This window comes from Moschus berezovskii, chromosome 6, assembly GCF_049115385.1.
Source record: "Moschus berezovskii isolate FMDL1 chromosome 6, NW_MosBer_1.0, whole genome shotgun sequence".
Lineage (NCBI taxonomy): Eukaryota > Metazoa > Chordata > Mammalia > Artiodactyla > Moschidae > Moschus > Moschus berezovskii.
Window position 1 is genome coordinate 117,318,507 of NC_142465.1, and position 25,061 is coordinate 117,343,567.

At 57.8% G+C, this 25,061-nt stretch overlaps 1 protein-coding gene across 2 annotated transcripts; it reads right to left on the reverse strand.

Moving 5' to 3' along the window:
- CYB5R3 (cytochrome b5 reductase 3) lies at nucleotides 1-24,940 on the reverse strand. Of its 2 annotated transcripts, none has more exons than XM_055395198.2 (9): nucleotides 24,784-24,940; nucleotides 15,463-15,594; nucleotides 11,903-11,975; nucleotides 11,421-11,527; nucleotides 9,173-9,302; nucleotides 8,655-8,738; nucleotides 8,367-8,452; nucleotides 4,623-4,722; nucleotides 1-1,148 (listed from the first exon to the last, which is right to left on the reverse strand). In XM_055395198.2, exons 1-9 carry the CDS (start codon nucleotides 24,802-24,804, stop codon nucleotides 976-978), a joined length of 906 nt encoding a protein of 301 aa, XP_055251173.2. In that variant the 5' UTR covers nucleotides 24,805-24,940; the 3' UTR covers nucleotides 1-975. The 2 variants fall into 2 exon arrangements, with proteins under 2 accessions (XP_055251173.2, XP_055251172.2); XM_055395197.2 differs by lacking the exon at nucleotides 24,784-24,940 and adding an exon at nucleotides 22,529-22,551.
- Nucleotides 24,941-25,061: the final 121 nt, after the last annotated feature.

Sequence of the window (25,061 nt, forward strand, 5' to 3'; positions counted from 1 at the left end):
TTCAAACTAGCGAAGTTTTACTTCAATGTCATGTTTGCTCATAAATGACTCTGAAAAAGCCGATATGCAAGAGGCTAACACGCTGTGTCTAAGGCAACATCGAGGCCATTGTGAATGTCCTGCAGACAAGGGGCTCTGCTCCAAATCTCCCTGACCTGGGGCAGGGGCAGCAGGGCGGCTCTGGGACGGATGAATAAATGCACACCATCTCAGCTCTGCCATCAGGGCTGGCTGCCAGGGACGCTAAGGCAGTCGATGGGAGGTGGACTGCTTGGAACTTCCAAAGCTGCCCGAACGTTTGGGTGTTTTTGCTGAGGCTTTGGGAGGGCCCATGTGCCAGCTGGAAGGGCCCTCTGCCAGCCCCCTCTTCCCACACCAGCCCCAGGGACAAGCCCACCTCCCTGCTGAGCGGACCTGCTGGGCCCTGGGTGGTTTGGCCAACCTCTCACCCCAGCAGCCCCTGCCACAGGGACTTACTGGTGTCTGCTACCACGTAGTGTCAGCTGTGGAAGGCTGCCATGGCCCTGAAGCAGGCAGGGGCAGCAGGCAAGAGTCTGAGGCCGGAGGTGAGGGCCTGCGACCTGCAGCTGAGGGTTGCCTGTACATTTCTGCTTATTTCCAGGGTGTGGGATGCTCTGGGGAGGTTGGGGAATGTGGTGCTGGCAGCCTCCACCCAGTAGTGTGTATGTTGGCGGGGGGGGCTGGAAGGAAAGGGAAGGAACATCTCCGGCGAGGCCTAAACAGGAATCTGTCTTAAAGGTGGCCAACGGCGGCCCACCTGTAACAGACACCTGCTCCCAAAGGGGCCCCTCAGGGGCCAGCCCAGCGGGGTGACCTCCCAGGCACGGGCAGGCCAGGCTGAACCCGGCGCAGCAGGAGACGTGGGGCAGGTGGTGTTAATGAACAGCGGCAGGAGGGGTGGGTGAGGTTAGGGCACAGTGACAGTGGGCAGGCCCGGCGGCCAGGGCCCGTCCCTCAGAAGGCGAAGCAGCGCTCCTTGGGGTGGCCCACGCGGTCCAGGTTGGGCAGGCAGGCGTACTGGATCATGGGTGGGGGTCCGCACATCAGCACCAGCGGTTCCTCCTCTGGGGGCGGCAGGTGGTCCCGGATCATCTCCTCGTTCACGAAGCCCTGGCTGTAGTCCCAGGCTGCGGGGCGGGAGACCAGGTGAGCCTGAGGGTGGCCGTGTGACCGACCGTCAACTGCCCACCTCCCCCTCCTCTGTGACGAAGCTGCTGCGCCCGTGAATTCCTCCTTTCTTTCAACAAACACGGAAGAATGGAGCAGACCTCGGCCCTGATCCCCTGCCCCCATGCCTGGGTCACCTGGATCACAAATACAAGCCTGTCAAGGTTCCCTAACCACACTTAACAGTTTTCAAGGCCTTTCACTTCTCCTGGCCTCTTGTGTGACCCTCGTGGATGGACAGGGCGGGGCTTACTGATCCCATTTTACAGATGTGGAAACTGAGGCCCAGAGGACCCAGAATTGCCTCAGGTCACACAGCGAGGCATAGACAGGGCTGGGACATTAACCCCACATCCCAGAGGTCCCCAGCCAGTGCTCAGTGCCAGGCTGGTCAGGGTGATGCTGCCTACCCCATGCCCCCTTCTTGCTACCTACCAGCCCTGTGCCTACTGTCTGACTCTTCCCTCCATGGGGTGTCAGCCCACGAGGAGCCATCTCTAGTCCACAGCTATAGTCCCAGTGCCTAGACAGCCGAGCACAGAGTAGTTGCTCAATAAATAATGAACAAAGGAATGTGTCCCAAGTAAGCATTAGGTGCTTTTGAATTGTGGTGTTGGAGGAAACTCTTGAGAGTCCCTTGGACTGCAAGGAGATCAGTCCTGGGTGTTCATTGGAAGGACTCATGCTGAGGCTGAAACTCCAATACTCTGGCCACCTTATGTGACGAGTTGACTCACTGGAAAAGACTCTGATGCTGGGAGGGATTGGGGGTGGGAGGAGACGGGGACGACAGAGAATGAGACAGCTGGATGGCATCACCGACTCGATGGACATGAGTTTGGGTGAACCCTGGGAGTTGGTGATGGACAGGGAGGCCTGGCGTGCTGTGATTCATGGGGTCGCAAAGGGTCGGACACGACCAAGCGGCTGAAGTGAACTGAACTGGACTGAGCCAGAAAACAGCAAGGCCAGGACACAGGCCGAGGCCCCAGATGTGGGGCCCTCAGAGCAGCAGCCCCTCCAAGTCCCGCCTGCCTCCCTGTCTTGCACATGCACGCGTGCAGTTGCGGCCCCAGGTCTCACCTGGGACCCAGAGCAGCCTTTTACTCCTCCCGGCGACTGTCGGCGCCCGTGGTGAGAGCCTGGCGCCCCAGAGCCGGCAGGACTCTAGTCCCACACAGGCCCTCAGGGCTGACCCACCCACGGGGGCTGCTCAGGGGTGGGGACCAGCCAGAACTGGTGCACGGCTCCTGCCCCCATCACCTGTACTGCCCAACAACCTGACTCCCTTTTGCAGGTGCCTGAGGAGCAATCCAGTCTGAAGCTTACCTGGCTCTGCAGTTCTTCAATGGTCAGTCGGGACAAACACTGCTTGGGGACTAAGGGCACATGCTGGCCCCTCAAATGACCCCTGTGCTGAGCAGCTCAGCAGGATCTCAATCCCATAAGGACAGAGGGACTCACCGGATGCCCACCACCCGCTGCACGCTCCCTCCCCTCCGAGAAGCCACCATTAGCCACTGCCTGATCCCACGGTGGGCGCCTGACCCCAGGTCAGCCTCTGAGCCCCAGCCAATGAGTGGGGGGCCTACCCAGGCCAGCCCTCTGGCTTGGCTCTGGCGAAACAGCAGGCCGAGGGCCGTGCGGCAGTGCGAGTAGCAGGCAGAGCAACACGGCGTCTATCCGATGAGCAGGGCTCTCCACCAGGCCCGCCTGAGGCTGGGAGAAGGATCCTGTACCCTGAGTCCCTCCAGTCCAAACACCCAACTATCTGGCTTCTCTCTGTCCTTCACAATTTGGAAGAACCTCACTAAAGCCTTTGACACCAATAGAAATGCAGCTGCGGAGTCCAAGGTCACACGGAGGTTACCAAGGGGCCTTGTCTAAATGGACACCACTCCCTGTGTCACGCCGTGTACAGCCCACGGTGGGGGGACGGGGGTGTGTCCCCTGAGGGAGGGGGGTAAGTTGGTCTCAGCTGGCTCTGAATGAGGAAGCCTCCACTGTGCTGAGCAATGGGGTATATTCTCTACCTCACAGTCACTGTGCTTAGTAACTAACCACATCTCCCCTTTCACACTGGCTGCTGGGAAGCTCAGAGTGATATGCATGGTCAGTCCTGGTAAGGGTGCACCACAGCCCATGCTCCTGTACAAACCTCACTCTAGATTCCATTTTATGGGCCTGCCCTTATTTTTCTTTCACTCTGACTCACTCCATAAGTCTCTATAAGCTGCCTAAAATCCCTCTGGAACGGGTGGGACATAGGCAGGTAGATCACATTTTATTAACAGATCTCAAAGTACTTTGTGAAAAACTTCATGGGATTAAACCCTATTTGCTATTATATGAAATGTACAGGTGTATAAGATACATCTCAGTTTTACAAGGATTTTTTTTTTTTAGCTAAATATTTCTCATTACATGTATACTGAAGGAGACTTTGTGGGGGAAACGTGGTCAGCGGGCCCCTCCCCCAACTCCTCTAGCTCCACAATTGCCACGCTGGCCTAGTACCATGTTCTTTTTCAGCATCTAAACTTTTCCAGTTTATACCTGATGGTACAGAAGTCCTCCAACTACTCTCGAATCGTGGTCAGAGTAATAAAAAACGTAAGTGTAAAATACCAGAAAACTACCCAACTGGATCTCTTCCTGGGCCATACTACTTGGTGTCTCAAAACTGTCACTAGGAGGAGGCACTTTGGTCTCGGCGTTGCCAGGTGCCACCACCAGAGGGCAGTGTCCATGAACAGTGCATGCATGCATGCTAAGTCACTTCCCACGTGTCTTTTTCAATTGACTCTGATCCCATGGACTGTAGCCCACAAGACTCCTCTGTCCATGGGATTTTCCAGGTAAGAATACTGGAGTGGGTTGCCATGCCCTTCTCCAACTAACAGTGCAGCCAGGCCTTTTGCTGGCAGGAGACTGGAGCAGGGTCTAGCTCCCAGAGGACAACCTTGTTTCAAGTTTGGGGGGCAGCCTTCATTCCCTGCCTCCTGTGTGTCCTTGGCAAACAGCCCAAACACTGGACAGGTAGAGTGAAGGTAATTGTACATTAGTGCAGCCCACCTGCAGGGCTGATGCCTGCACTGTGGAAACGATCATCCTTCACCCCCAGTGCTGGCCCAGCTCAAGGGGAGAAGGCCGGCCTTCTGTGTCCAGCATGCAGGCAGGGGTAGGCCTAGGGCTCCGTAAGAGGAAGATCCAAGTTCAAGTTCCAGCTCTGGGGTTTTCTCGCTGTGCACTGTGGGGCACTTACCTCCCCTCTCTGATCCCTCTTTCCTCACTGCCCTCCTCTCACAGGGCCACGGTGAGCTGGACCAAGGGAGACCACGCAGACAGGAGGCTCCAGCTGGCAGAGAGCTCACAGCACAGGCGGGCATGGGCCAGCGCCCCCACCCCAGCCCGCCCGCCTGGGGAACGCTCACCTTCAGGGGCTTTGTCCACCGTGTACCAGAGCTTGAAGCGTGCAGAGTGCTCGTTCCTCAGTTCCTCCAGCTCGGGCCGCAGCAGGATGTCCTTCTCGGTCTGGGGGGGCGGACAGGGCCCAGTGGTCAGGAGGGACAGCGACAGGGACTGCGCTTGGAGACCCTTGTCATCCCGCCCACCCGTGGGCCACATGCTTGGCAAAGCTTCCAGGGAAAGTCCAAGTCTTTATGTTCTGGCGGCTGTATCAACAGGTCCATAATTTACGGAATATAGATGCGACTCCCCAAATCACACAACCCGAAACCTTGCCCACATCGATCCCTCTGCTTGGCCTGCAGCTCCCCACCTTCACCCCCACTGATTTCACTCAGCCAGCCCCACGTGGTCCTGTAGAGTTCAGCTTGTTTCACCTCCTCCAGGAAGCCTTCTTAGACCCCCAGGGAGTGTTAGCAATCTACTCTGGAAATACTCCCTCTTTCCATTCCTAAGCACAGGCTTTGCCCAGAATGTTTGCAGGTCACTCACAGATCTGGCTCCTCCAGTCAGTGAGCGGTACGACTACCTCACAGGGCTGTTGTGAAACTAGGGCCAAAGAGCTCTGTCAACCAGCAAAGGTCACCTGTTCACTGACCTCTCCTGAGCCCCTCGCTGGGACAGGCAGGCAACGAGAGGCATGGAAATTGTTCTGAACATCCTCCTTTGTGAACACCTCTCTGACCACCCTCAGTGCCCTGTCAATTCCTTAGGATCAACTCGAGGAAGTGGAGTCCAGGGCAGAAAATTCCACATAGTTAGGGCCTTCAGTGCAAGCCGCTGCTTTATTCCCCATGTAGGTTACAACCAACATACACGCCAGCAGGGAGTCCTGGGGTACTCACCCCTCTACACCTCTACCAGGACTGGGTAACAATCATTTAAGCTTTGCCAATCAGACTGATGGAAAATAAAGCTTGTGTTTTATCTTTTATTCTTAGTAAGCTTGTCACTGGTCTGCTCATATTTTTTTGTTATTAATTTGTAAAAACTTTTTATATGAAGGATATTAATTTTTACTGATGATACATTATGTGTCTCATCCTCAGTTATCTTTCTACCTTATTTATAGTTTGTGCTTTTTCCCCAGAGGAGCTTTTCATTTTTGAGCAGATGGCTCCATCAGTCTTCTCCTTGATGGGCTCTCCTCCAGTGTCCTGCTTAGCCTGACCATCTTTGTTCACTCGTTCAGCAATACTTCTTGTATTTAAAAATGCTCGCCCTCTACTTTTAAAGCTCCACTTTTCCACACATGTATCCTTAACCTGCACTTCACTTTTCTCTGAGGTAAGGCAGGGACCGGCTTCACTTTTCTCTGAGGTAAGGCAGGGACCGGCTTCAGGGTTCTCTGAGGTAAGGCAGGGACCGGCTTCAGGGTTCTCTGAGGTAAGGCAGGGACCGGCTTCAGTGTTCTCTGAGGTAAGGCAGGGACCGGCTTCAGTGTTCTCTGAGGTAAGGCAGGGACCAGCTTCGTTTTTCCCAAGTGCAGAGCAACTAACCAACATTCCTTTTCGCCTCCTCAGGTTTGACACGTCACCTGCATCAGATACAGAGTCCCACTTACACTCAGGTCTGCTTCTAGGTCAGGGCTGTTCAACTGAGCCTTCTACAATGATGGGAATGTTCTAGATCTGCGTTATCCAGCAGGGAAACAAACCACTGGTCACATGAGACTATGGAACCAACAAAATGTGCCTAGTGAGACTGGGAAAGGGAGTTTTTAATTTTATTTAATCTTAACTAACCTCAGTGTAAATAGCCACATATTCTCGCATGTTCCAGCACGGTCCAGACTTCCCACTGTATTACACAGCCAGTCCAGTAAATCCAGGTCTCACGTGTGGCTCCAGAGCCGCGCTATTTTTGTCACTAACACTTCTTAGTATTCTTCCTTGTCACTCTTCTTTTTCAAAACTTTCTTGGCTGCCCACATATATTTTGTCTTCCAGGCCACAGTGCATCATTTTGTCATATTATAACAGGAAAAAAATGATACTACTGCGACTTCTGAGTATTACTTTCTGAAGAACCAATGCCTTCAGAACATCAGTCTCCCTGCCCAAGAACCAGGCTGCCCTGCTGTTTATTGTCTCCCTGGTGCCCTTCTGAAAGTGGGGCTTCCCTCCTCACCCTGGGTCCCCGCCGGCCTTCCCTCCTGGCCACCCGGTCCCTCCAGGAAGAATACACACATCTGCAATGTTAAGCGCTCTGGTCCCAGGCCACCTCAGTCCTCACGCGGTCCTGAGGTGGGCCCCTGTTACCCTACACTGCAGATAGGGAATTGAAGGGGCTGCGGCCCCCGTCCAAGCCGAGAATGCCCGTCACTCAGGGGAAGGAAGGAAGAGGCAACAACCCAACTGGAGCAAAGCCGTGGTTCCCCATGTGGGGTTCCCTGTGGACCCCCGGGGTCCCTGAGACCCTCCAGTGGGACCCTGAGGTCAGAACGATTTTCACATGATACTTTTTTTTGCACTTTTTTTCATTCTCACTCCCTTGCAAGCATGGAGTGGAACTTTCAGAGGCTACGTGACTTGTGACACCGCACCGACTAAATGCAGAAACAGATAACAGAAGCCACCGCCCCCACCGATGGGCAAAACGCTGCCACTTCAGGCGACGGAGGGCCTCCACGGAGACCGCCCAGCACCACCAAGCCGAGTGCAGCCCATCCACTCACCCCACCAGCCAGCCTGGAATTTCTGGCTCTTTCCATCCACCCCTGGGCCTGGTCAAGGCTGCGCTGGTTGACCTCAGGGCAGTTTTCTGCAGCTGTGTGGGAGTCCAGGGACCTCAGGCCAACCTTTCCCCTCTGGGCTCAGCGTCCTCGCAGATGGACGGGGCAGAGCCTGGGCCAGACGGACCTGGGGCAGGCTGACCTGAACCGTATCTGAGAGGTGCACACCCCCTCAACGCAGGCAGGGGGTGTCCCATCTGAGCCTCCCCACAAAGGGGCCTCGCTACAAAATCTATATATTCAGTCATGAGGGGCAGAGCCTGGGCCAGACGGACCTGGGGCAGGCTGACCTGAACCGTATCTGAGAGGTGCACGCCCCCTCAACGCAGGCAGGGGGTGTCCCATCTGAGCCTCCCCACAAAGGGGCCTCGCTACAAAATCTATATATTCAGTCATGAAATGCTGAGCCTGGAGAGATCCTCGTGATGACCTGGCTTTATCAGCTCATTCCTCAGGGAGACAGGGAAGGCCAGAGAGAGAGAATGACTTGTTCAAGGCCACACAGCAGGCAGGGCAGGCAGGCAAGTGGCAGGCATGGGGAGGAGGACATGTACTCGGGAGCCAGAGAGCCCAGGTCCAGACCCGATCCCAACACCCCCAGCTCAGGGACCTCGTGCGGGTGTGTCCTCTGCAGCTCATCTGTGCAGATGCACCCTCAGACTTCCCACATCCCTGGTGGGTCCCAAATTCCACGTGCGGTAGAGGGAGCGCTGGGGTGCCGAGGAAGCGGCCAGGGAAGCCAGTCTCGGTGTGGGGGTGCCCCAGGCGCCTCACACCCCCCACCCAAGCAGCCCTGTTCGGGTCAGATGCTCTAGCTCTGCCCAACCTCACCTGCTGCTGCAAGGCTGCTGTGCACAAAACACTCAACACACCTTCCAGCCACCGTGAGTGTCTCCGCAGTGCCTTGCAGACCCCTGAGCAGTGCCTGCCCGGCACCCCACCCTTGGGCCTGCAGACCTCAGGACTGCCCACTGACCTGGTTAGCAAAGAGCAGATGGCACACGGTGTGGTCATCAGGGTCCTTCATGATGGCGCGGATCACCTGCAGCATTGGGGTGATGCCTGCAAAACGAGCCACCCCCACATGCTGTGTGAGCACCTGCTGCATACACACAGCGCCAGGCAGATGCCTGGGGAGGTGCCAGGACAACGCTGACCTCAGGCAGCTCCCGGGCTCTCGTAACCTGTGTGGCGTCCCACACCTTGCCCCCGACTCGAGACCCCCGCCCACCGGGGTGTCGGGCGGGCCTCCAGATCCACATACCCGTTCCTCCCGCGATCATGCCCACAGACTTCACCGTCTTGATGACAGGGTCGGACTTCTTGTCTGGACGAATGGCAAACTTTCCTGGGGAGAGCAGACGGGGTGAGGCCCAGCTCTCAAACACACCGTGCTTGGGAGTCAGAAAGGCTGGAGGCCCTGTCCCCATCTAAAGGGTTTGGGTGTGGTGACCACCATACCCGCCCCAGCCAGTCAGGTGAGCGGGATGGCAAGGGGGGACTAGGGCCAGCTCAAATGCCGAGAGGAGCAGGAGGCTGGAGAAGCAGGGGGTCCCAGCTCAGCCCTCCCCTGGTTTGTTTTCAGCCTAACAAAGCTAGTCTGTGGGCAGGATGTGCCCCCCAAGACTGGTCTGCAACCCCTGCGCTGGCCACCTTGATCCCTAACAGTTGGGGAAACTGAGTCCCCAGAGAAGAGGTGGCCTGCCTTACAGGAGTCACCCTTCAAGACAGCAGCAGGGGCGGGTCACCCGCCAGGTCCTTGGGGATTCCAACCCAGATCACCTTTGCCCTGGTAGACAAGCAGCCCGTTGGGGCCCCGGAACTCAATGGTGTCGCCAATCTTCATGCTTTCCAGGTACTGGGACATCTTCCCTCCAGCGGGAAACTTGGGATGGGTGTCTTTGAAGTAAACCTGCAAGACACACGCACCAACCTCAGCCCCCATTCCCAGGCTGCTGGGGTGAGCTCTGGGCACAGCGGGAAGAGCCTGTTCTGGGGTCTTTTGTGGCTGCGTGTGGCCTGCTCACTTGGTGCTCCTCCCACCCATCAAAACTTACCTATCTGTGTCCCGTCCCCCCACCGGGGGCCTGCCTTCCCCATAACGTTCCCTTGGTGGGCAAAGCATCAGCCTGGTGTCCATGGCAGCCGACCCAAGGGCCTGATGTTCTGCCAAGACCCGTGTCTGTGACCCCTCCCGGCAGGAGATTCCCACGCTGTCACCCAGTGCAGGCCCTGCTGCTGGATGTTCAGTTCTTTCCACTTTGTGCTGCCATGAAAACGTCACTCTTGGAACAACTTCCTTCTCTGTGCCCTTTGGGATTTCAGCTTTGGGAAAAAGGGGTGCAGCTACAACCCTTGACAAAGAGATGGGCAGACAGAAGAGGAGCTCCAGGACAGAGAGGGCATCTGTGCTGGGTCTTGAAGGGCAAGCAGGAGTGGATGTGCAGAGAGGGGGCAGGGGCAGGGTGTGCCAAGGCCAGGGGCCTCACAGGGCTTGAAGCTTCTGGGGTGGGGACGGGAGAACTCGTGGCTGCAGGACAGCTGGGGAAGGGAGTGGGCAGAGCCCACTGTGTACCAGGCCAGCACTCTGACCTTTAGCCAGGGCGAACCAAGGGGGCCACGAGGTCTCCAAGCCAGGAAGGACCTGGTCCTCGTGAGCGTTTCATCCTCTACTTGAATCCCCCCAACACCTCCTCCACATCTGGCTGGGGTGAGTTCAGCAAGAAGAGATGCATGAACCCTCACCACCTTCCTGTTCCTTCTGGACAAAGCCCCCCTCCCCGCAGGGCCGCCAAGGTTCTGCCCAGCCCCGCTGACCTCTCCCCTTCTTGGCCCTTGAGTCTTCAAGCCTCCTCCTGACCCCAGGGCCTGTGCACTGGGAGGGTCCTTTCCCTCCATTTCTACCTGCTCGCTTCACGGTTGCCTGCTCAGAGGGATGGGGTGGGGGGCACAGCTGTCATCACCCTGCTCCAGCTCCAGTGTCCGTCCCCTGAACAAACACTGACCTCTGTGTGCCCACCTGTTCAGTGTCCACTCTCGAGTCAAAGACAGGCTTCCAGGGCCGGGTGTGCTGGGCACCCGGTCTGTGACCTGAGTGACAGCTAGGAAAGAGAGGACCCAGGCCAGAGCCAGGACTGCCAGGCCAGCTCCCTTCCTGCCCTCACAGACCCAGCGCCCAGCCTGGGACCTGAAACCCCCGGGGCTGAAGGTGCAGCCCAGCAGGGGTCTGTTTCTGCCCCTCAATCCTGGGGTCCAGTGAGGGGGCCTGGGACCTGCACAGCGGCGTTGGGACAGTAAGCCTGGTCCCTGTGGGGGTGCTGAGCCAGGGTGCCTGTGGGTGGGGGTTGTGGTTTGGGCCTTGACTGGGGAAGGTGTCTAACACCCCACGCCCACCACCAGCTCTGGCAGGTTCCCACTTTTTGGGTGTGTCATCAGAGAAAGTGACTCACTGCTGTAAAGCTTGTTTCTAATTTTCACAAAAATGTACTGGGTGAGAGGTGTCACTTCCCCTTCCGCTCAGTGTCGTTTTTTAGGGTCCTTTCTGGGTGGTCTGTGTCCCTCTGGTCTGTTGCTTCTAACGGCTGTATCTTCCCCATGGTGTGCACCCACCCCCTGACTGGAGAGCCCCTCACCCCAGTGCCCACACAAGGACCCACGAGCCCCACACACTGCATGCCCAGAGGGTCTGTGGGGTGCTTCTCAAGGGGGAGCGGGCGCCCAGCTCCCTGGGCTTCCCCTGTCTGCGAACGGGAAGGTGGGCCCTGCGTGAGCAGATGGGCCTGCCTGCTTCCTCTCCGGCAGACCATCTGTCCTGGTTTGAAGACACTGAGCCTGAATCCAGCCCCCCTGCCCTCTACTGAGACCCCCACGCTCCGCCTGTGCTAAGAACCACAGGGGGCCCCTCACTCCAAGACCACGCTCAGCGAGCACAAGGCCTTCAGAGACCAGACTCTGGGGCGCGTGGGCCCCGTGGAGGCCTGGGCTGCTATGTTGTCACCCCTGGCCCACGCAGGGGGGCCCCGGGGCTCACCTTGATGACCAGGTCCACAAAGCCCTTGTCGTCATCGCTGGAGACGGGCGTGTAGGGCCGAATGACCAGGTTCCCGTCGATTCGAGCCGAAAGGTAGATGTGCTGGCCTGCAGGATGGCGGTGGTGAGTCTGGGCCCGGGGCCGGCCCTGCAGCGCCCCCTGGGTCTCAACCCACTTCCCTGTGCCCCACCCAGCATCCACAGTCTGGACTGACCCCGGCTCCCACTGTGCCCTTCACCACCCCCCACCCCAGGGACTCCCATCACATCCCAGCCCTCTGCCTTTTCTCATGCTGGGGCCACTGCCAGGGACACTGGGGCATTCTGCCCTCTCGTTCTGACACTCACCCTCAAAGGCCCGGGATGGTTGACACCTCCTCCTTGAAGCCCTCCCTGCTCTCACTGAAATGCAAACCCACCCCGTCCCCCCACCTCCCTTTCCCAGTGCTGGCTCCGTATGGGCTGGGTCGGGGCTGCACTCACCGACGGGGAGGCCCAGGATGTGCTCGGGCGATGGCAGCGCAAAGCGGAACCGCCGGGTGTCATGGCTGATGACCTGCAAGGAGGCCGAGCTGCTGGACAACACCCAGGCTCCCAGGGCAGAGGGGCCACCGGACCCAGAGCCCCCACCCTGCCCCAGCACCAGGGTGTCACTAAGAGATGACACTGACAGGTGGACACATGCCCTGCTCACACGTGTATGTGAGGGCACAGAGATCAGCCACACACTGCAAGTGTTCTGTTCTCGTTGGCCCAGAGAAGGGCAGTGACCCGCCCAGGGTCACAGAGCAAGGTGGCTAGGGCAGGGAGCGAGCTCCAGATCCCACAGGGAGGATGCCAAATCGCCCAGAAAATTCTAGGGCTTCCAGGGGAAGGAGGGAAGGAACCACCTCCACCATAGCCTGAGAAGTGTCCTGTCCTGGGGTGGTGGGAAGAGCTTGGAGGCTGACCACAGAGGGGGAGGGCTGAGACAAGGCTCCTGTGAGTCTTGGGGCTGGGACTTGAGAGAGGGGCTCTAGAAGCCACTAAACTAAAAGTCCCCAAAAGGCAGGATGGCATGACTGTGGCAGGGCTACACGGGGCAGGAAGCATGGCAGCCTCACTGCCTGGGAGGTGGACATGGCCATGTGCACCCAGGGCATGGTCAATGGGCAAAGGCCATTTCCGCTCCAGGGCAGAGCAGAGGCGGCTTAGGACCAAGGCTGGGCTGAGGACGGGGCCTGGTCTTAACAGAGGCCAGGGAGGCAAGCGTCCCACAGTGTCAGAGCTAGGACGTGAACCCAGTGGCCAGACCCTGAGTGAGCTCCAGAAGGCCCCTGGGGGATCTCCCCTGCACCAGGCGCTGTAGGACGGTGGTTGCGGAGGGGCATTGGAAAGGCAGGCAGCTAGCTGTCCAGCACTTGTGTTCATGCTCACAGGAGGCAAGGTCCAGTGATGGACAGTGCTACCACCCAGGGAGGGTCAAGAGATCTCTCCAAAGGGCCAGAGAATCACTGGAGTGAGCAAGCTGGGGAAGGAGGCCTGGATCTCAGGAAAGATGGCACCCAGCCCCCACTCAGGACACAGGGCTTGTTGGAGGCCGGTGGGTCTCTCTGCCCCACAGTCCAGCTGCGAACAGATGCCCAAGGCCTCCTGCAAGTGGATTCCAGCATTATCAACCAGTCCTGGGGTTCGAGGTCAGAAATCCACATGCCAGACATTTTTGGAGGAAGAATAGAAATGAGGCAAAGACTCTGATGATTACTATGTTCGACAACTTCTAGCCCAGGACAGCAAAAGTCACGAGACTAATGTCTGAGAGGGCTTGGCACACTGCTGCTTCCAGGAAGCCACTGGCCATGACAAGCTTAGCAGTAGACTCTCAGAGCTCAGGGTGACCCTGCCCATCACCTGGTCCAGTCCCTTTCGGAGAGGGGAAGGGCGGGCAGCCGGGACCCTTCCCTGTGCCACAGTGAGGAGCAAGAGAAGTCCACCTGCTGACCCTGCAAAGCCGCCAGGAGGCTACAACGGGGGAGGTCACTGCTAGGACATTCGCCACCTGCTCAATCAAAGGGGCCTGGAGGGTCCACTGTGGACATCCCTGTGACAAAATACAAGAGAGCTGTCAAACAGAATGAACCGGCTTTGGGTTAGACATGAGAAGGTGTCTGTGCTGTGTGTGAAAGTGAAAGTGTCAGTCGCTCAGTCGCGTCTGACTCTGTGACCCCGTGGACTGTAGCCCGCCAGGCTCCTCTGTCCATGGGATTCTCCAGGCAAGAATACTGGCGTGGGTTGCCATTTCCTCCTCCAGGGGATCTTCCCAACCCAGGGATCGAACCTGTGTCTCCTGCATTGCAGGTGGATTCTTTACTGTCTGAGCCATGAGGGAAGTCCATGTTGTACAGCCAGGTAAAAATGTCATGTTATTTAAAAAGAGAAACTAAGTATACACACACCTGAACGTCCACACATCATGTACACAACCAGTGTGACACCAGAAAAGGTTCATGATGACCCATGAATGGGACCCTCTTGCACAGGGGTCACGGTGCGGGGAAGGGGAACATTCACACCTTGAGAACAGAGCATGTATAAATATGTGCTTTTTTTAATAAAAGTACAATTTTCACAGTGAGCACATGTAAATCATACATTACTTCTGGAATTAAAAAACAGTAACAAGGGCATTCCCTGGTGGCCTAGGGGTTAGAATTCTGGGCTTTCACTGCCGTGGCCGGGGTTCAGTCCCTGGTCAGGGAACTAAGATCCCACAAGCCACGTGGTGAAAAAAACAAAGAAAAAGAACTTTATGAAAGGAAAAGGATTCAAAATGTCGTGATTTCATTTTAGGAGGAAAAAAACTGTGTACAGGATACACTGAAATGATGAGTCTGGTCTCATCTGGGAAGTGGTCATTTTTTTTGGGGGGGAGGCCTCTTTCTGGTTTTCGACTTCTAAGAAGAACTCCTGGTACAATTACAGCCACAGGTGCTCCAGCTCTGATGTGGAGCCCAGGGCACAGACCAGAGCCCGGGATTCGGGCTTGTAGCAGGTGATTGGCTTTCTCTGCCCCATGACTCAGTTCCTCCATGCCACACCCCTTCCAAGGCAGCTGCTTGTGGCCAGAAATAGCACGGGGGAGGGGCTTTGATGGGATAGTGAGGAGGGAGGCGGCCTTACAGGGTGGGCGGCTGGGCAAAGATGGGGAGAGGATGGTTTCAAATCAAAACCACGATCAGAGGTTTGAAAAAGGAAAAGCATCAGAGGGGAAGGGCAGGAGTGAGCCTGCCGGAGGTGCAGACTCAGCCACAGTCGAGATCACGGGAACACGCAGGGAATCAGGACTCTAGGAGCCCTGAGTGGGTGGGTCTGGGAGTGAGGGAAGGAGAGGGGAGGAGACCTTGTCTTTAAGGAAGGGGCCCTGGGATGCGGCACCTCAGATGACCACAAGGCCTAGGCCTGAGTCTTAACCCAACCCCTAACTCACAATGTGACCTGAGTTAATCCTCTCTTGCCCTCTGTTTTCACATCTATTAAATGGGTACCTGGACCCAAAAGTCGTTACAGCATCCCTCCCACTCTGATTTTCTGTGGGATAGTAAATGTGGCTCAGAGAACCTGCTCTGTGGTCAAAGACCCAGGTTCAAATCCCTTAGTAATTTACTGGTAGCCTTAGAAATGGATATGCGTGCATGCATGCCAAGTCGCTTCAGTCATGTCTGACTCTTTGTGACCCCTTGGACTATAGCCCGCCAGGCTCCTCTGTCCATGGGATTCTCCAGGCAAGAATACTGGAGTGGGATGCCAGGCCCTCCTCCAGGAGACTGAACCCACATCTCTTATGTCTCCTGCATTGGCAGGCAGGTTCTTTACCACTAGTGCCACCTGGGAGGGCCTTAGAAATGGATCACCTCACTTTCCCCATCTGTAAAATGGGCAAATAATGGGATCTGCTTCAAGAGGGTCCGTGCCCTAAGCACACAGTAGATGCCCATGAAATGCTCTGATGCTGAGAAGGAGAAAGAGGTGCCCGTGATCCATGACCCCTCGGGCCCCGCACTGACCTCCTTGTCAATCAGCCGCAGTGGGTACTTGATGTCTGGATTCTCGAGAGTGATGGCCGGGCTGGAGCGCTGGAACAGCTTCATGATCAGACTGTACAGGAACCAGACTGGGGAGAGGACCACGTGGCCCAACTGTAATGACAGGGTAGACCCAAGAGGTCAGCTTGGCCCCAGGGAGAGTCTGCCCCCTGCCCTTCCCCCAAACACACCAGTTGGTCCACACCTCCAGACCACTCCTCTGCCAGGAACACCCTCTCCCCACTTCATCAGGCACCCTGGCTCCATCTTGGTGCCAGCCGGGAAACACTATTAATACAAAACTCAAACTCGTGAAACCCATCAGTGTGTTACTACGTCACTGGAAAAGCTCCATTTCCCCTGAGGAACAGGGACAAAGAAAGTTCCGTAACTGAGCATGTAGCCCCTTTTCACTTTGGCTGCCAGGAAGCTCAGCACAAAGTTCCCAAGTACCTGTGCTTAACCTTGAGTACTGCGTATCTGTGCTCCCTTCCTCCCTCCTCGAGTCAATCTCCCTGACCCCACTAAGTGATATCAAGTGCTACAGACAAACCCCTGAGCCCTGGGGTTCTGCTTTCAGGTGTGAGGAGCAGCCAGGGCACTGAGCTGGACGCTGGGAAGCTCTGCTTCTTGCTGGCTGGGTGACCCTGGTTGAGTCCTTTCCCCTCCTCTAAACTGAACTGGACAAAGGTGATCTGCAAGGTCCCCTGAAGCTCTCTGCACTGTGCTGAGCCCCACAGGGGGGTTAACCTCACAACGATCCTGAAGAAGGTGCTAACGCCACTGCCGCTTTACAGACAAGGGAACGGCTCAGAGAGGCGAAACAACTCACCCAAAGGCACACAGCTGGCAGGTGGGGAGCTGGAATTCAAGTCTGAGTCCACCTGCCTTCCCAGCCACGCTCTTAAAACATCAGTCCTCACCCTCAACATCATGCTAACCCTGCTTTGTGGCTCTAAGAGGCTCTTCCTCGCCAGCCCCCTGAACCCCCTGCCCCGTACCCTCAGCCTCACAAAGACCCTCAGAGGTGGTCTGGATACTTTGAAGACAGAGAAAACTCAAGTCACATGGCCAGATAAAACTGCTTATTAGGTTTTACCTGGAGAGGACATCCTTGCAAAGAAAGGCAACTAGCCTGCTGCTCTTTCTATGTTCGTCCCTGGGAAGGAAAACCACTGAGCCTCTCTGCCCTGCTTCTCCATCTGTGAAATGGGGATCGGAAAACACACTTCCTGGTTGTTGAGATGGAAATCAGCCATGGAAAGCAGCTAACCCAGCCTGTCCCCCAGCAGGCCTGTGACCTCACTGGGTATGTATGTGGGTGCAGTGGCTACCCTGGGCCATCCGGAAGTCGCATCCTGGGCAGCTTCCACAAACTGGACCACAAGTGAGACCCAAGGAGAAGACAAGAACAGCCTCAAGACCGCTCAGACCAACCCTGCAGCAGAGAACCTGGCAGACCCCACCCTGACCAGCGAGCAGCACAGGAACGGGGCCAGCCAACACCAGTCAACTCCTGACACGGAGCGAGAGGGGCCAGCACTGCCCCGTGCCATCTTCAGGACCCGCCTCTAACATGAGGAAACAGCAAGGGGCCGTCCTCTGGGGCCACTGGCGCGACTCTTCAAAAATATCAAGGCCACGAGAAACAAAGGCTGAGGAACGGGTTCCAGATTAAAGGAGGCTCTGGTGGGTTGCAGGGTGGCCCCCAAAAGACCTGTCCACCCAGACTGTGGGGATGGAAAAAGAGGTTTTGCAGCTGTAATTAAACCAAGGAGGACTTCCCTGGTGGTACAGTGCATGAGAATCCGCCTGCCGATGCAGGGGACACGGGTTCGATCCCTGGTCGGGGAACTAAGATCCCACATGTCGCAGTGTAAGGAAAGCCCAAACGCCACAAATACTGAGCCTGCACTCCAGAGCCCACAAGCTGCACCTCCTGGAGTCCCCGCACCACAACTGCTAAAACACACACACCTAGAGCCCGTTTCCACAACGAGAGAAGCCGCTGCAATGAGAAGCCTGGGCACCCAAGCAAAGAGTAGCGCCCGCTCGCCGCGACAAGAGAAAGCTCTCACAGCCAGGAAGATCTGGTGCCGCGAAATAAATTAACCGGGAGGAAAACCCAAACTAAGGATCTGGACGTGAGATCCTCTTGGATTCTGCCAGTAGGCCCCAAATCCCATGACAAGTGTCCTTCTAAGAGAGAGAAGACTCAGGGGAGAGGGTTGCATGAAGGAGGAAAAGACCCTCCCCTTGGCCTCCAGAGCCCGCCCTGCCAGTACCCCGATTTCAGACTTCGGGCCTCCAGAGTGTGAGAGAAGGAATTTCTATTGCTTAGTGCCACCTAGTTGTGACGATTTATATGCAGTCAGAGGAAATGAAGACAGGGAAGTCCCCTACCTACGAACAAGTTCCGTCCCGAGAGCCCTTTTGCGAAGTCCAATTTGTTCGTAAGTCTGACACAGGCACCCAGCTCGCACAATCGGCTATGTTGTACTGTACTGTAATGGGCTTAGAATACTTCTCACACAAATAATACACAAACAAAAATAAAGATGACATTTAAAACCTTACAGGAGAGTACCATGATAAATACAGTAGTCCAGTACAACAGCTGGCACCCAGGGTCTGGCATTGAGTAAACAGACAAGAAGAGTTACGGACGGGAGGCAGGAGAAGAGGTGGGAAACGGTGGAACTGAAGGACCGTCAGGAGGCGCCGGAGGGCGAGCAAGGCACTGACTTCACTCGCGCCTCACGTGCAGGGAGCACACGTTCGCGTCTTTGAAAGGCTGCAGCTTGAAGGCTCTTGTGTAAGGGACGGACTCTACACCCCTGTGTTTCTGTGCTACTGAGTCACTGGGAAAACCTCCACTTCCCCTGAGGCAAAGGGACAAGGTTCATATGGAGGAGACTCACTGTTCAGAGGCCAAAGGGACAGAAAAACTGAACGAAGCGTGGGGTTCTGAATTTGATTCTGGGCCGGGGGCGGGGAGAAAAACAACACAGCTGTAAAGGACAATCCTGAGACAACTGGCGGAATACGCGTTAAGGGCCATGGACGAGACAGCAGCGCTGTATGTTTCTGATTTGATCACCATCCTGAAGCTATGCAAAAGAAAGTCCTTCTCAGGAGACAGACACGAGTATTTAGAGGCAAAGAATTAACATAATGTCATTCACTCTCAAACGGTGTAAAATACACACATACAACAATAAAGCAAACACAGCAAATGTTAACATCTGGTATATTTTGGTTTATGCACTCTTCTAAACTTACTGTAAGTCCGAAATTATTTCAAAATAAAAAGTGAAGAAGGGAGTCCACACTAGCAGTTCCAACAGCGAGGTCAAGAACCGAAAGTTCTCCCAAAACACTGGTTCTCAAGAAAACGGCCTCACAGCTTGTTCACTCGTCCTCCCTAGGGTACCTCCCTGAGCTTAGTTCTCAGGGTAGACAGCCGTGCATATTCTTCCACGCAAGTTCCCCTTTTTCCTTGGCCGCTAGGAAGCTCAGAGCCAAGTTGCTCGCCTGCAGGGAGGCCTCTCTGCTTCCTCTGCAGACCTCTAGAGAAGATCCTCCCCTCTCTAGGCCCAGTCTCAATGTTCCCTCTCTTCCTGGAAGCCCTGCCAGTATCTGAGGCCTCTCTGAGCCTTGGTGTTCTTATCTATGTGTGTGTGCGCGAAAACACACACACACAGAGGAGCTTTCTCTACCACCCTCATGGGGCTCCCCACCACAAGCGAAGGAAGAGCATAGGCACCAGGATTCCACACCAGGCCTGGCCCTGCCCGCCAAACCGGCCCAGCGGCTTCAAGTTGCCCAGCCGCAGCTTTGGTTACAGGCCTTTTGTTGGGCTCAGAACACCATGGACAGTGCCTCTCTGGCGGACAGGGCCTCCAGGCTGCGTGCAACCAAGGCCTCACCCTACGGGGCCCCTGGTCTGCGTCAGTGGGTGTAAAGGGAAGGCCCCAGGGAGCTGGCCCCAGCACCCCGACCCCTGGCCCACACAGGGCCACACAAAGGGTCTCTGGTCTCCTGCTCATTTACCCAGCACCTACCATGTCCTGACTACCACGTGCTATTTCTCCCACCCTGGATTTCATTCAGGGCCCACTGGGGGGACTTCCCTGTCGGTCCAGTGGCTAAGACTCCTTGCTCCCAATGCTGGGGGTCCAGGTTCAATCCCTGGTCAGGGAACTAGATCCTATGTGCCACAGTGAAGACCAGACACAGCCAAATAAATAAACGAATACAACAAATATTGAAAAAAGGCCTGTTGGTAGCCCAGGACTCCAGGGTCAGGAAACCCGGGTTTGAGACCTAGCTCAGGACTTCAGGAGAGAATCTTCACTTCTCCAGGCTCCACCTTTCTCAGGAAGGTCCCACCTAAGGCTGGGGAGAAATCGAGGCTGAAAAAGGCCATGCACAGAGCACACACAGCCCCGAGCTGGCTCTGCTCCACGAGTGGGCTGTGAATCCGCTGAGCTAATCCTCACTTCAACCCCAGGCTGCAGCACTGGGACGATCATCCAGTTGAGGATAGGAAAGTCTGTCCTCAAGGGACCACGCTCAAAACAAGTGAGACTGCTGTCCCCATTTTTCAGAGAGGTTAAGTGACTTGCCCAAGGCCATGAAAGCCAGTCCTGTGTAGTCTGGTTCTTCTGGAGGCACCTCCCAAGACAGATGCCCTGGAGCCCACAGCCCAAATCCCCGGCTCCACCGAAATCCCATCTCCCACCTCCCGCAGCCAGGCCCCAGCAGCCCAAAGCAACGGGCTGCTCCCCCCGACCCCCAAACACCCACCACCATGGCTCCCCACTGCCTATACTCAAGGTCCCTACCATCCTGTCACCAGCCTTTTTTGCTTCAGGCCTCTGCACACTCTTCCCTTGTCCAACCAGCACATTCCTTTCCTATTTAGCTTCCAAGAGTCCGGCTCAAACCTCAAATCTCACCTGCCAGGCCCCTCCCTGGCTAATCAAGCCCTTAGCAGACTTCTGGAGCCCCCATTGCCCTCTGCCAACTCCCCGGGGATGAGGGTGGGGCACTCTGATGATTCCTCTGCTCCAGGCTCCTTCCGCCTATCAGGGAAGGCATATCCACCGGGAACATTGTTTAGGAAAAAAATTGAGCCAAGTTACATTTGCAGGAAATCACTATTGTGGGCAGTCCTGGAAATAAACTTAAATGCCATTAAGAGCCAAGTGGAGCTGTGCTCCCTGGAGTTTTACCTCCTCCCAGCACAGCTGTTTGAGTGCATGCACAGCCAGATTTGATAACTAAGACCCCTGGCCGGCAGGTAAAGAATCTGCCTGAGATGCAGGGGACCCGGGTTCGATCCCTGGTTTGAGAAGATCCCTGGAGAAGGAAATGGCAACCCACTCCAGTATTCTTGCCTATAGAATTCCATGGACCAGAGGAGCCTGGCGGGCTACAGTCCATGGGGTCACAAAGAGTCAGACAGGACTGAGGGACTCACACACAGCCCTGGCCTGCAGTTCACTGCGCAGTCTGCAAAGCACCTTCCTCTGCGCTTCCTCGTTGACCCTCAGCTGTAGGAGACGGGCCAGATGCCTTCCTCATTGGCTTGGCGAGGCCCAGGGTAGAGTCTGGGCTCCGGATCCCAGGCTTCTGTCTCTCCCCTCCAATCTCCCACCTGCCCCAAATGCCAACCCAGGGCAGGTGCTGAGCCGTGAAAAAGGCTCATTCATCAACAGCTCTGAAGGCGAGCCCTCAACACTGACCTTGGCCCTCCCACAGAACTTGCACATTCCAGGCACCAGCTCTGTGTGAACTGGATGCCAACCTGGGGCTCACACGCCTGGGCCAGCTCCCCATGCGCAATCACAATGCAGAATGGCAGACACAGGGAGGCGAGGGCCCTGGTGTCTCATCTCCAGCAGTCAGAGCAGAGACTTGGTAAATATCTGTGGATATATTCACACGGGGACGAGCACCAGCGCCTACCCCGCAGTCTCTCACGTTGTCTGAACATTCCAGTAACCAGGACAAGAGACCAGATGCCCCCAGGGGGAGGGCGGGAATCGGACCTCCACAGGCACTGGCCAGATGGGTGGATCCTGAATTCCTGGCGGACACACCTGCCTCCCAGAGGTGGGGCTGGAGCCCCTGCTGGAAGGAGCTGACCAGGGACTGACGGGTAAACATTAGCGGCCTTTCCTCCAGTCCCCGCGCCCACTGCTCCGCGTGGGCACAGGTCCTCGAGCCCAGCACGTGGGCACTACGGCCACCCCACTTCAGTGGGGACACTGAGGCAGGGCAAGCGCTGGTGGCCAGTTCGGTCTATGCGCCAAGCCCGGTGCCCACCCTCTGCCCCGCGGGCAACGAGGCCACTGGAGAGAGCAGGGGAGGGCTCTGCACGAATTCCTCTCCCGGGGCAGCTGCGGGCAGGCTCTCGCCGTCAGCTGGTCCTTCGGGACACAAACCCCAGTGCGCACAGCTGGCAGAGAAAAGGGTGCCGTGGAAAGGCCAAAGTTTTGTCTCTGGGAAACTGGAGGCTTCACCAGACTCACAAGGGATTGGGACGCCCTGCCACCCCTGCAAACAGTGGGCAGAGTAAACAGGACGGACGAGGCTAAGGCCCCACCCCAGCTCCTCAGTGCACTGCACACACACGTGTGTGCACACACACACACCACCTTCCCCCAGCCACCCGGGGGGCGAGGGGACAGCTGCCTCCCAGGCCTTAACCTGACGCCCCAAAGGTCACACTCTGCCCACCAGGGAGCCCATCTGCCTTTCCCCACCTCTGATAACATAGGACAGGGAGAGGAAAGCGGGGTGCCAGGGTGTCTCCAGGGAGCCCCCAGCCTGCCCAACAGAGCGGAGAGGCTGGGTAGCCCTGCCACCCCCATGTGGCACCCTGCCAGCTGCTCACCCCCTGGAATTCCGCCCCCCCAACCCTGGGACCCTGCCATCCTCTCTACCCAGGTCAGGGTTCAGCAGGCAAAGGGACCCGCCAGGACCTCCACCTGGCAGGTGTGTTCCTCCCCAGGTGTCCACCCCCTGTGCTGAGGTTTACCTGCCTGCTGCCGCCCGCCAGCTGTCCGGCTGGGATCTGAGCGTCCACCTCCCTCATAGCCCCCTTCTCAGGAAGTAGGAGGGAGCAGAGGAAGTCCTGCAGCGAAGGGCTCCTGGCTCGGGGCTTGGGCTGAAGGAGACCCAGGAGGAGGGGCGGGTGCAGAGCCGACTCGCCCTCCGCAAGGGACACCCAGCCCTGCTGCCCAGGGGCGGGGGGGTTGGGACCACAGGCTAGGCACAGGGCTGCCGAGGCAGGAGAAAGCCTTGGACTCTACCTGTGGTGGCGGCCTGTCCTGGTCCACTGAGCGCTTACGTCTGTGCTGGGGGCAGGGGAGTCAGGGCTGAGGCCGGCCAGCTAAACCCCCCAGCGTGTACCCCCAGGTAGCTGGCAAACTCCAGAGCTAACCCCTCTTCCGTGAGTGGGAGGAGGCCTCTTGCAGGGCCTGCACATCCCAGATAAGAAGTCTGGTGCCCCAAGCCCGAGCGGGCCTCCGACAGACTGCGTGGAGCCTCTGTGCCCGGAGGCAGGGCTGGGGTCTGCTCCAGGTATTCTGGGTCAAGTGGGGACCCCAGCAGGGCCCACGAGGAAGGGACCATCCCACCACCCCTTGGACAGAGGAGGCTCAGGAGTTGGGGCAGGTCTCCTGACGCTCAGATGGGGCTCTGTCCCTCACCGAGTGGCTACAAGGGGTCCTTGGCAACTCGGAAAAATACTGAGCAGCCACATCCCAGGGTGCGTGCTTAGTCACTCAGTCGTGTCTGACTCTGTGCGACCCCGTGGACTGCAGCCCACCAGGCTCCTCTGTCCATGGGATTCTCCAGGCCAGAATACTTGAGTGGGTTTCCATGCCCTCCTCCAGGGGATCTTCCCGACCCAGGGATGGAACCCAGGGCTCTTGCATTGCAGGTGGATTCTTTACTGTCTGAGCCACCAGAAAAGCCCATCGAAGGGACGCAGAGACAAATCCAGGCAACGTGGATGGCTAGCAGGTGAGAAGCCCTGTGGGAAAACAGCAAGGGGTGGGGGGTGTCTGGGCTGACGGGTAGAAGGCTGAGCAGGGAGGAAGGAAGACGATTTCTGGGAACACGGTCAGGACGTTCCACTGAGCTGGGGTGATACCCCCAGGCTTGCTCTGAGCAAAGCTGCCCCTCGGTCTAAATAGCCCCCAGAGTCCCAGGCTGGGCCACTCACCCAGAGCAAACTGGCCAGGCCAGGAGGCTTTCTGCCTCATTCCCAAGGGGGAGCCGCACAGAGCCGGAGGGCGAAGGTGTGGGAGGAGGCCAGGCAAGAGGCTCTGGGCCTCGGGCTCCTCGAGAACCCCAGCCAGCCCCAGGGACCAGAGTGTGGGGGGCGGACCTGGCCACAGTCTCGAGGGGGAACACAAGCCGCCCACCCCCACTGCGGCTTCTGAGGAATCCCAAAGGAGGCGGCCCTGGGCCCGGCCAGCATGACAGCGTGACAGAGGACTTTGCGGCCCGGGAGTTCAGACTCGGCCAGCCGGGCAGGTGGCCAAGGCCCCGGCGGCATTTTCTTCATCTGTAAAATGGGGCCTCGCCAGTTTGTCGGCTTAGGAGAAAACCTGAGCCCAGCGTGCAGTCCAGGACAGGGCTCAGGGGTAGTGCGTGGTTAAAAAAAAACAACACTCCGTGATCCAGCAACATCGCACATGTGCACACACACACCCCCACTCCACACGCACACACTCACCTGTTCACACTCCCGCACAGCTGCACACTCACTCAGCATCCCTAAAACCTAAACACACCCCTAAACACACGGTGGCACCTGCATACACGTCACCCACACCCCGGTCACACCCACACCTCACACTCGCACAGAGGCGACCGTTCACACTTCACACGTGTTCACACTCATGAACGCACACGCGGGGTCACCAGTCTCTTTCACCGCCCCCACCCCGCACTCCCGGGCCGGGCAGAGGGGCGGGGCTCCCCCGGAAGGCTCGGCCACCCCCGCCACCCCAACCCCGGCTCCGGGCGACGCCCCTCGGCCGGGAGGGCCGGGCCGGAAGGCAGGAGCCCGGGGCCTGAGTCACGGCCGCCGGGGGACGGCTGGGGCGCGGCGTGCAGGCGGGGCCGGGGGGGTCCTGCGCCCCACGTCCGAGCCGGACCCCGCGCCCCGACCCCGAGGCCGGCCGCGGTCGGCGCCGCCCGAGATGGAGGCGCGGCGCCCGCGGCTCCGGTGCGCAGCGATGCCCCCGGCCCGCGGCGGCCGGCGCCCCGCTCCCCGCCTACCGTGCTCAGCTGGGCCCCCATGTTGGCGCCGCGCTGCGCTCGCTCCGCCGCCGACACCGCCGCGCCCCGGGCCCGCCCGCCGCCGCCGCGTCACCCGGGAGGAGGGCCGCGCCGAGCCCGGCCCCGTGGCGGCGCGCGGGGGGCGGGAGGCCGGCCTGCAGGCCCCGCCCCGGCCGCCTGCGGCCGCCGCCAAAAGACACCCAGGAGCGGGGCGGCCGAACGCGCGGCCGGCCGGCGCGGTTGGCTGCGGCCCCCCGCCCCAAAGCCCACCCACCGAC